This window comes from Mesitornis unicolor, unplaced genomic scaffold (genome assembly GCF_000695765.1).
Source record: "Mesitornis unicolor isolate BGI_N332 unplaced genomic scaffold, ASM69576v1 scaffold32023, whole genome shotgun sequence".
NCBI classification, from domain to species: Eukaryota; Metazoa; Chordata; class Aves; order Mesitornithiformes; family Mesitornithidae; genus Mesitornis; species Mesitornis unicolor.
Genome location: NW_010175840.1, coordinates 2,343 through 13,649, shown reverse-complemented (window position 1 = coordinate 13,649; position 11,307 = coordinate 2,343). Strand labels below are relative to the sequence as shown.

The 11,307-nt window shown below is 45.7% G+C and overlaps 1 protein-coding gene across 1 annotated transcript; it reads right to left on the bottom strand.

Annotated features, from left to right (window-relative positions):
* Window positions 1-1,176: 1,176 nt before the first annotated feature.
* On the bottom strand, window positions 1,177-7,489 carry LOC104538370 (LIM domain-containing protein 1-like; the record flags this gene model as incomplete). The annotated part of the gene is made up of 6 exons (XM_010181552.1): window positions 1,177-1,777; window positions 2,618-2,686; window positions 3,382-3,433; window positions 4,541-4,671; window positions 6,090-6,152; window positions 7,430-7,489. Coding segments are annotated over 6 exons (513 nt in total), but the record flags the coding sequence as incomplete, so codon positions are not given.
* Window positions 7,490-11,307: the final 3,818 nt, after the last annotated feature.

The following is an 11,307-nucleotide window of genomic DNA, read 5'->3' as shown; positions in this document are numbered from 1 at the left end:
GCACTGACTACGTGGTGTGAAGTTCAAGCACCTATCTAGCTATGTTCGCACTGTGAGAAAAGAGGTTTGGTTGAACCATAGCAGATTCTCGGCACAGGCTCATGTTGGGAGTCCCAGTGCAGCTGCTCAGCTCGTTTATTGTAGTTTCCTCACTAAAAAGATCTTCCAGAATGTCATCCTGTCCTCTATCAATCAGAACTGAATTCACATCTTTAGTATGGATACATCAGGATTTAACTAGTTCTCCACACAATGTGTCAGGAAGGGTAGCTAAGATCCTTGATTGCATCTTAGCCTTTAAATTAAAAGCTTTTTCTCAAACAAAAACTTTGTACCTGTACACAAGGAGCTGCACAGCTTTGGCACCTACAGAACATGCACTGCAGGCACATCTATCTTATATGTAACACATATTGGGGAGCAGACTGTAAAGCAGGGGGCTTCAAAAACATTAACAATCTGCCTTTCTGCTTTCTCAGCAGAAAAGAAAGCAAGGGCCAAATTCGCTAACCCCTTGCTCAGATAAGCTGTTATTATTCATGGGAGCAAATCTGTTTATACCAACATACTCATTTGAGTACAGGTTGTGGAACTGGGCTCTAAATCCCTGTATAACAAAGCCTTCATAACGATTTCGAGTTTGTTCCCAGAGCTCTAAACAAGCACCATTATGAAGTGGCTTTGTGCTGGGTAAACACCACAGGAAGGAGTGGCCAAGGGGGACCAGCTGTGGGGACAAGCTGGAAAAACTCAGGCAAGCGTCTGTGTACGGAGAGCTTTTTTTCCAAAGCAAGCTCTGCAAGCAAGAATGAGACTGGATTTCCCCAGTGTACACACTTTCAGCATCCCAACCTTTCCTTTCCAAATATAATCTGCTGTTCAGACTCTGACACGGCAGACTGGCTCCTGCGTATCACGCTGACATGCAAGCCTGGGGCGCAAGTCGCCGTGGTAGCTTAGCCTGGCTTGTTCCAGTTTTTATGTTCTGTCTGAAATGGGATGTCAGACTCCACCTGCCATTGAGCCAGCACGTCTGGTTTGTGCTTGGAGACCCGGTGCTTTCACAGCCACGCTTGATACTAGAGTTTGGGGAATTAACTGGAAGGTCTGAGCACACCACTTTGCACAGAACCCTTTCTTTTCTTTTCCTAAAAAATTAACAAAAGGAGAGGGAGAGTCTAAAATTAATCCATTGATGTTCTTCAGGGAATCTGATGAAATGTGCTTGTCAGAAAACACTTGGTAGACTGACAGGATGTCTCCCACAGGCAAGCCAGCCTCTGGCTTTTTAATTGTGCATGGCATGATCTGAGTTCATAGGCACGACAGCAAGTTGTGCTTTCACTGAAGAATCTTCCAAAATGAGCCAAGAGGAATCTCCAGTGAGCAGAAGAAGGCATGTAAAAGTAAACCCATCAGTTTAGATAACATGCCACATTCTTGGTCAAGTAGACATGGTTTGATACAGCTGGAACTCACAAGCATACAGACCCTGGGAATCCAGCAAAAATCTCTCATATCCTTTTACAGGAACATTGCCGACTGGCGAAAAACATGCACAGGAAATCAACTGAGGGTGGGGAGAGGGAGATCACGTAACAAGTCTTCTGTCCGGGCTTTCCCAAGTCGGCCACGCTGGCTAGTAGTGGTGCTGGTACACAGCTGCTGGCATGGTGCCATTCTCTATGTGCTTCAGATGACAGGAGTGACAAAGCAAATGTTCATCTAGGGGGTAACAGCGATGCCCGTCCTCGTCGTTCAGCTCCATCCCACAGTCCTGCAAAGAGAGCCCATGCAAATGATTAACACATGTATTCATCTTCTAGCCTTGTACACATTTGTCTTATGCAGCTTTATTGAATAAGCTTTATCTCGTGGTGAGGTGCAACCCTATGTATTTTGAATGTGCTCGTGTCTCCTTACACTCTCAGGTAGGATTCACCTCTTCACATTACATTAATTGCAGTTGTACCGATGTGAAACTGATCCTGACCTGAGTCAGGGCCTCTTTCCACTGCACACAAGTACAGTGAGAAAAGACATCTATTTATTTTAATTCAGAGCAGAAGCATGAAGGCTCTTGGTGAAACTCTGCATGGAGACCATATGGTTTTTAAGAGCTGGTATATCCTGGGATTTTTTTTGTGCAGCCATACCCTTTCTCCAGCCCCAGTGACACATTCATTTCCCATGCAAGTGAAGGTAATGCACTCCAGACAGGATCAGTCACCACCTTAGCATTTTTGAACAATCTGACTTGGAAATCAGATACACTGATGTGACCTATGATCAAGGCTTCTGAAAGGCAGCAGTAGAACCTGACTCGGTCACCACATTTCCTTTGTTAACAAATAAACTGCCAAGTTTAAAAGTGATAATTAGCTCTTCGCCCATACTTTTATGGATAGCAAATGAAATTGCAGCTGAGACACCTTACTGCAAAAACTTTTGCCCTAAAATTTGAAAGTTTCTCAGCCACTGATAGAAAGAGTTGCAAAATGCAAGGTTTGAATTGCTCATCTACTGGGACTAGAAGGGAGGAAATTTATTTCCATCTTAAAAATAATAGTAATTCTCACTACTAATTGCCCACTCCCTCAGAAAGCTGCTGACCCACCTCACAGTGATAGCACTCCACGTGGTAATCCTTGTCCATGGACACAACCCGAATGGTCTCATCCGACCCCTGTAAGTGTTCAAGCAAAAGAGACATTACAAGGGATTACAGCAGGATCAGACACGTGCGCTCTGTAGACTGCTTCCTGCAACTACGTGGATGTTGAACAAATGCATCTGAGCTGCTGGTTGGACACTACAAATAAATCCTGCCACCTGCAGTTATTTTTACAGTAAAGCCTCATCACTGACTGCAGATATCCTCCAAAATGTATTATCAGAAATGTTCAATTCTATCTGTTTAGCAGTCATATCTATCCCAAATCAGGCATTAATGATTTGGTAATTTCAGTAGATCACATTTCTCAGCATTTTAATTCGGTTTTGCCCAAGATTAATCTCCTCCAAGCATCAAAACACGTTCATCCCAGCGGGGTCACACACAGAGTTCATTCATGAGCACCACCAGGATTTATTGACATTAAGGAAAGATATCCCCAAAATAAAACTAACAGCAGTATAATCCTGCAGGAGATTAAAAAAGCAGTCTGGCTCAGCAGAAATAAGCATCATTATCGAGCAAAAGAAGGGCCACATCTCCTGGGCAGTGCATGAGCCTGGGTGAAAAGGCTGCACGCCAGAGGAAGCGATCATCTCCCCATCCCCAAGGACATTTGCCTTGACATAGGGTCAAGTGTGAAAGACAGCAGGGCTTGAGGCATGATGCTCCCTCCCCAGAGGGGACATCAAATAAAAGGCTCTCACCTCGGAGGGCAGAATGGGAAGTCCACACGCTGCACACTTTGGAGCTAAGACTCTGGAAGAGCAATGAGAAAGTGAAGGCGAGTTATAGGTTGACATAAAAAGAGGCCTGGATGTTCTCGGTGCTAAGACAAAAAGCTGCAGCTGTAAATAACTTATCCACAGGAAAGCTTTGCACCCCGAGATTATAAATTCATTTTAGGATTGCTTCTAAGTGATGCTTGGCACACATTGCTCAGTTAGGCAAAAAGAGATCTTACATTTTACATTTAGTGCCAGAAAAAAACAAACCCACTGTAGAATTTTTGGCTGCTACTGAGAGATTTGGAAGAGAGGATGAGGAGAATCTGAACAGGACCATCCCCAGAAAAATACATTAAAATAAGTGGTAGCCTTGCACCGAGGCAGGAAACCTCAAAGAAAACACCATGGGACTGTAAGGTTCCTTGAGGCCTTGTAACACAGCGTAACACGATAGATAGATAATTATATGAAATAGGAAGGAAATGTGCATAATTTCAGAACAACAGTAGCACACAGAGGCAACTCAAACCTTGGCACAACACAGAACAGTCCTCAGGGCTGCCTGAGTAACGCCTAATACTCTGCTGCTCCGAAAATGGAGCAAGGCAAGCCAAACAGACACTCAAAATGTATGCAGCTCCAATATCATAACTACCAGCTAAGAGCACAGCTATTTCATTTTACTAAATGACAAATGCCTTTTTAAGTGCATTTATTGGCTGTTTAATTTCGAGCTGGCTCAAAGTTTCACTATGATTTCTAAAAGCATTCTTTAGAAGTCATACTCACCCCTGCAGCTACTCAAAAAGCAACTCACATTGATTTCAGCAGGCATTCACAGTCTGACTTCAGAGCGGACTAATTTCTTACACCACTTAACACTTCCTGAGCACTATTTCTCACCATTTCTGCTTTGCAGAAGGGGCAGCTGAAGCCCAGGGGTTATGTTACTTCCTCAGAGTTACACAGAAAGTCAATGGCAGGGCAAAAGGAGAGACATGAGGAATTTTTGAGTCTAGCCCCATCCTCAAACTTCTCCCTTCTAATCCTGTCCCTATTTTACTAATAATGCTTCCTAATTAGCTGAAAATTAGAGGCTTGTTGATTGGAGCATCTCTGCTGTTTATTTTGTCCTTACTTGTGGTAATCTCTGACGCAGTAGATTTTGTTTTCAGAGTCTACAGTGAATGGCACACCATCCAGACACTCGTTGCACACCACGCATCGGAAGCAGCCTGGATGATACGATTTCCCTAAAGCCTGCAGGATCTGCAACACACCAAGAGACAGGACAAAAAAAACATGTGAACAGCCAGTAAAGGGGAAAATAACAAACACATGGCTCTACATCAGATAATGCTGCATATTCATCAGCGGAGCAATGTCTTTTTTCAGTCACCTCAACTGAAAAATGAGCTAACAGGGATAGAAAGGGCAGATGGAATCAATATATATTGCCTGGTTCCAGGGAAATGATTTATTAGCATGGGTAAGAAAACAATTTAGAGTCTCAGTTAAGGTATTTAGCATTACAAAGGATAGAAGTGACAGAATTTAAAGGACAGAAAATAATTTCTGAAGCCAACAGTTGGAGAATACTTAGCAGGATCACAAGACAAGATGCAGCAGGCCCGCAAAAGGAAATACATCTTTATATTCTGCATGAGAGGCCGAAATAAACACTATTTCTAGGTTTTCATAATGCCTTAGATATCCAAGAGCTTTGTACTCACTAGCCTGGCTTTCGAATTAACACAGACTATGGAAACTGTATTGAACTCAACAGCTGCCATTCACCTGCTGGCTTTGGGGCAGAAATTACTACCTGGAATACCACTTCTGAGTATAAAACAGCTTTTCCAATTTTAATGCTTTCCAGCGTAAGCAGGCAAGCAAAGAGAATTAATGAGAAGCATTAGAAAGTCTTGGGGGGCGTGCTGTGAACTAACTGCTCAGAAATTCCTTGTTTCTTTGCCTCAGCCATAGCTCACCCACTACATGACCATGAGTTTGTCTCCCTCTGAATACCCCACAACTGAATGCTGGCTAGAGGCCAGGTGACCCCCTGAGCCACGACCCACTGCGTGCAAATCTGGAGTGGACAGTGCCTGCTGTAGGCTAATGAGCACTGCCTTCTTCGGCAGGATGTCCACACATCTACTGAGCAGTTGTCAAGGACTTGGACAGGTCTGAAATGAGGTCTGGAGCACATACTCTAGGACGAACCTGTTCCCCCAAGTTACCAGCCCAACACCTTCCAGCACCCACAGCAAGACAGCAGCTTCACCCTGAAGGTACGTGGGAAGCCACGGCTTGACTGCAGGAAAGACAGGCTCAGCAGAGCTGCACTGATGCCCCACAGCACTTCAGAGCAGGAAGCATCAACAAGATTATTAATACACTGCTCAGGGAAGCCCAAAAGGGGATGAAAGAGCTGAAGGCTCTGATTTTCAATTTGCACTGAAAACAGGCAGGGCAAAGTCTCTGCCTCGCATACAGCAGGGTGCCAGCTTGACTTCCTCACAAAAACCAACAAAAGGCTTAGTGGATTTTCTTTCTGCTACCAATCTCACACTGGGCAAGCAACCAGGTGATAACAGGAAGTACTGGATATTAATTTATTTTGCTTTTCATCCATTCTTCTAAAAAGCCGTGGGATTTTTTCTCCTAAAGCAATTATCACTTACCATGTCCATTATCAAATGGCCACAAATGAAACACCTGTCAGCTGACTGCTGGAAACCAGAATACTGCAAGGACAAAAAAGAATTGGCTTAAAATTTCACAAGGCTAGTTGAGCATAAACAACAGCATATTATGGGGTATTATTTGCTTGACCTTTTTATCTGTACTCCTTACACAAGCTAAACTTTCCAGTGCTTTTTTCAGTATATGAAGCTGTGGATGGGTCCCCAAGGATAATTCTATAAAGACATCAGACTTCCAGAACAAGTACCAGTTCCTGTAACAATCAAGTCCTAAATTTAGGTTTAATTAAGGATATAAGTAAATACCACAAATGCAGATGTAAATAAGGCATTTACTGATAAGACTTAACATTCTTATTTGACCACGTGAATCTACAAGCCAGGAATTTGTGTTTATCACAAATTGATATCACTGCATCTGCATACATAGGCTCGGAAAGCCAAATTCTTCCTTTGGTTACATTGTTATAGATCTACTGGAGCTTCTCTGAGGTCAGTGGTACCATCCCAGCTCTCTGGTAGTATCATTCAGATTTGGCCCAGAGCACCCTTCTTGCTGCTATTGCTAAGATCTAACAGTGAGGAACTGTCTGTCATGTCCATGGCATGCATCTCAGGCACGACACATCATCTGTCTAAGGTTTCGTTCCTGTCTGAATGGTGGAAATGAAAACTAGGAAAATGAAATATTTTAGATGCATTTAACCAATCTTTCGATTTTCAGCCTGTGCAGAATATACTGATGAGAGCACTTCTCTCTGACAGAAATCACTAGACTTCCCCAATAAATAGGTAAATATGAAGGCTTAATCTATGAAGGATCTAGGACAGGCTGGGTATATGGCTTTTTACCTCCACCACCCCAGGAGAGGGCCATGGGGTTGCTTCATGCTCAGGTACCTTCACATAAAATCCCTTGAGGACAATGGAAAAGATATCCATTAAGATGCTCAAGAAAAACCAGTCCATTGGAAAGGGAAATTCACTCTCTGATTCTTCTGTGGCTGTACATCTCGCTTCTGTCTCCACAGCATGGTCACAGAGACATGCTTTGAAAGAGCTCTGAAGGTGTAGTGCAAGAGACTACGGCTTCAACTAGAGGCTCTGGACTGCAAAACCATGGCCCTTCACTCGGCTACACATCAGCATCACATGTGGGCAACCACCTGGGCTAGCCCTGGGTAAAGTGGAAGCAGAAGGGCCAGGCAGGATGCTGGACCAGAGCCATGTGAAACATGGGCAGAGCTGATGGGCAGAAAGGCTGTATGGCTGCTGAAGAGGCTGAGATGTGTGAGCACAAGGGTCAGTTGGGAGCTTACCAGGAAATCTTCTTCACAGAACACCTTGCCATTGACAAAATAAAAGGCTTTTCCTCTCAGCTTTCGACCTGAGGAAAAAACACAGAGAGAAGAGAAAGATCAGCAGGGAGCAGGGAGAAAATGTGAGCAAAAGGTGGCTGCTGAGAAGCGGACAGCATTGGAGCACAGCTGCCACACAGCTGGAAAAGAGCACCCAATCCCAGCATGGGTCTTGCCAGCCTCCAGCAAGACCAACTCCGTCTTCTCTTCCACTGATGGTGGCTGATAAATGCCAATTGCTCGATTCAGGACAACAGTAAACCTGTTGAGAAAAACCCAGGAGAGGAGCAAGGAGGAGCAAGGGCATGCAGAAGGTGATCCATACTTGACATCGTTCCCCAAAATGCCAGCTCCCCTGCTTTTTCACTGGGAGGTGGCTTTGACCAGCAGCTGTCAGAAAAGCCAAGGCCATACGCAGCCACCTGGTCTACCTCCAGCAGAGTACAACATCGGAGCACTGAACATGCTACTCACTGCTCCCTACTAGAATATTCATTACTGCAGCTGCCAAGAAAGATTTTAAAGCATTTTTTTTAATTTCTTTTTTTCAAACCAGAATCTCATAACAGAGATAAGATGACAGAAGTTTTTTCCAAGAAAGGCCTCTACACATGGGGAAGATTTATATTTATTGCCGCTTTCATGTTCATGCCTCGCAGTCACCGCCTGTTTTCAGTTCCACAATAACTATGGAAACGCATGCTTACGCTGCCGCCACTTCTACTAAATGCCCTGCCTTCCCCCTGGAGAAAAGGGCTAGGTTTTGGTTGGTTATAAAAAGCTGCTCCTAACTCTTTGCAGCCCAGTTTCCCAATTCAGTCAGGGGTATGAAATGCAGCCTAGCACTGGAGCAGCTTTGGTTGGTCAAGGAGCCCCAAACATGCCCAGAGGCAGTGTCCAGGGCAGGGGGAGCAGCACTGCCCAGGCACAGCCAGAGCGGGACCTGCCGCAGGCGAGTTTTGGGGACCTGCCAGGCATTGCTGGAAGGAAATCGGAACTGAGACACCCAGGCCCAGAAGTCTCCTGCTTGATATGTGTGTATAATTAAAAGATGATCATCAGCTGCTAGGTGTGTAAACGTAGACAACACGTAGGGCTGGTCTGAAGCTCACCTCTTGGTGCTTTACAGCATGCACCTACCTGGCAGCCTTTGACAATTAACCAGGCTGGCTGCAAAGTGTTAAGAAAAGGAGGAAGCCAAGTAAAACCACTTCAATAAATGAAGAGCTTTACTGTCTCCTGCACACACCAGAGGGCACTCTCAGGCTGAGAAACAACTCACGCTGCTGCTGGGGAAATGGAGATGCTCCAGAGAAGCTCCAGAGTTTTGCCAGTGAATTCAGTGAGACCAACATGGACATCGGACAGGACACAGAAGAAAACCCAACAAACCCAAAAGCATACCACTCTGATTTCTCTCACCCACCCTGATTCTTTGCCAAGGTTGCTGACACCAAATGGGACCCAGAGCCCAAACTAAAAAGTATCTAATTTTGGGTGCATTAGCTTTGTAGCCTATAACCCAGGGTGCGTATTTGTATGGTAACTCTGCTGTGTGCCTGCCCATTCACAGATAAGCCCCACATGCTCACCAGTAGTTGCAGAGTCCCAATTTCTGAGGAGGGAAAGGAGAGGCATGGGGGGAATACCTGGGATTTGCAGCATCCTTGTCAACGGTGGTCCTAAGTGAGTTAACAACAAATCTAATGCAGCAAGAAGTACCCCCGAAAATCTCCCGCTGATTTAAATACAGCATTGGGATTCAGCACTCCTAAAAACAACAAACAAACAAAACCCATTCAACTTTGATTTTAAATTACGCTCCATTTTAGTGCAACTGGCAGGTGCCCAAGCCACCTTCCACCTGCACGCCACGAGGAGACACTGCTTTGGGAGACAGCCGGTGCGCGAGCAGCAGCCGTCACGGCAGAGGGGCTGAGGTTTGGATCGCTGCCACCACCTCATTCCTCCACGGTGACAAAACCGGTGCTTACCAGCCATTCCCCACCCGGCGTATTTTTAACCCGGTGACATTAGCAGGTCAAGATTGATGGCAACAGACCTTCCGAGAAAGTGCCACAGCCGCTGCGCTGTGCCTGGGCTTCTGCTGCAAGCTCATTCGGCAGAGGGATAAACTGCTTTATAAAGGGTTGATAATTTGGCTGTTGGCATTACATGGGTCAAGGAAGGAGAGGTGCTGACATCAAGAGCACTTTGAGGAGCAGGGGGGGATGATTTAATAACCTTCTTTTGGGAAGAGTGGTCGTTTTGACTATTTTTAGCTTCTTTCCATAACCCTCTTTAAGCCCCTGGCAGAAGCATAAATGGAAATTTGCCAAAAAAGTGAGTAACTTGGTACCCCTGCAGCCGCCACGGGAGCAGTGCATGCAGACAGAGCCAATTTCTTCCTCTGCCGCTCTCCGCCTCTCCCTGCCTGCACCAGGATGGACTTCTCCTCCCACCACCCCTTTGAGGTGAAGAAGCATCTCCTCATCATACGCATGGGAAAGCAGGTTGCAGGAAAAGCTCACTTCCCCAGGCTGCGCTGGGGACTGCCCCGGCGGGGCCGGGAAATGCACGTTCTGGCTGCATCCACACCAGTAAAACAAGCAGTGCTGGGACTGCCCCACAGTGCAGAGCTGGGAGGCAGTGACTGCTGTCCCTGTGTTGAGCTTCCTGCTCCGCGACAGTGCTTTACGCTGTACAAGTCCTGGCACAGGTTTTGCTTGAACATGGAGATGCTGTCGTTATTTCACTGAAAGGAAGGATTGAGAACTTAAACGGCCTACAAGGAATCATATATTGATCACTGCCTACTTTAAATATGCATCATGGTGACTACAGAGACAACAGCCTTTGATAAACCCAGGAATATTAGTGCATGGCTTGCAGCTTTCAGGATCAGTTGCCTTACTACATGTCCTAAGGTGCTGGCTCCTGACCGTATTTCGCTTTCACTCCACTCTGAATTTAGCTAACCTCTCACCTGAAAAAAGTCAGACAATTAAAATTATTTGGCATTTCAACCCTACTATCTTCATTCGTTGTTAAAAGATTTCTTGTTCCTGCTCCTGACAGGAGGTTTGAGCCTTGTGCTTTTATGTACTCCTGATCACTAACATGTCTGTCTAATCTGTTTAGTTGCGGGACCTCCAGGATGACCTGGAGGTCATTTAAGCACCAATTTCAGAATATTTCAAGCTTAGTCACTAGTGGCTTTGCGCTAAAATAAACACACTTTGCTCAACAGCTGATAATAGGCATACAACCAGGCTGCACTCCCAGGATGCTGCTGCTTTTGTCCCTTGCTTTCTTAAATGAGAGCACTCTCCTTTTGAAGTTCATAGGGAGAGGGGACCTGCAACGGTCCAAGGAGGATGCTGGGAGATGCTGGGGAGCTGGACTCAACTTTCTCCTTTGAAGTTGCTTTTCCACGATTTCCTAAAAGGGCAATGAGGTCACAAACCCATGTTCAAAGACAAGAGATTGCTCTCGCTGCATGTAATGGTACAGGGCCATGTCCAGATCCCAGGGGATGCATGACCAAGGACGCTGCCGTTACAAAAATCAGTCCTTCTTAGAGTGCCACAGCTTCAAGGTTTGGACATGCGATTAACGGCACACTAATGGGACAGCAGGCTGGAAACACCGTTCATCTCACTGCTAAGGATCAAAACAAGCTCTTCCTCAGTCCGGGGTGGCTCTGGCCCAAGCTGATGTCCTTCCCCCAAGTTTTCATTTCCCCAGCATAGAAGTATGAGGGGGTTCGGACTGAAGGACGCACTCTGGTCCATGCACACACCCTGCAGGCAGCGCAACGGTGCCTCGGCTGCCCCACA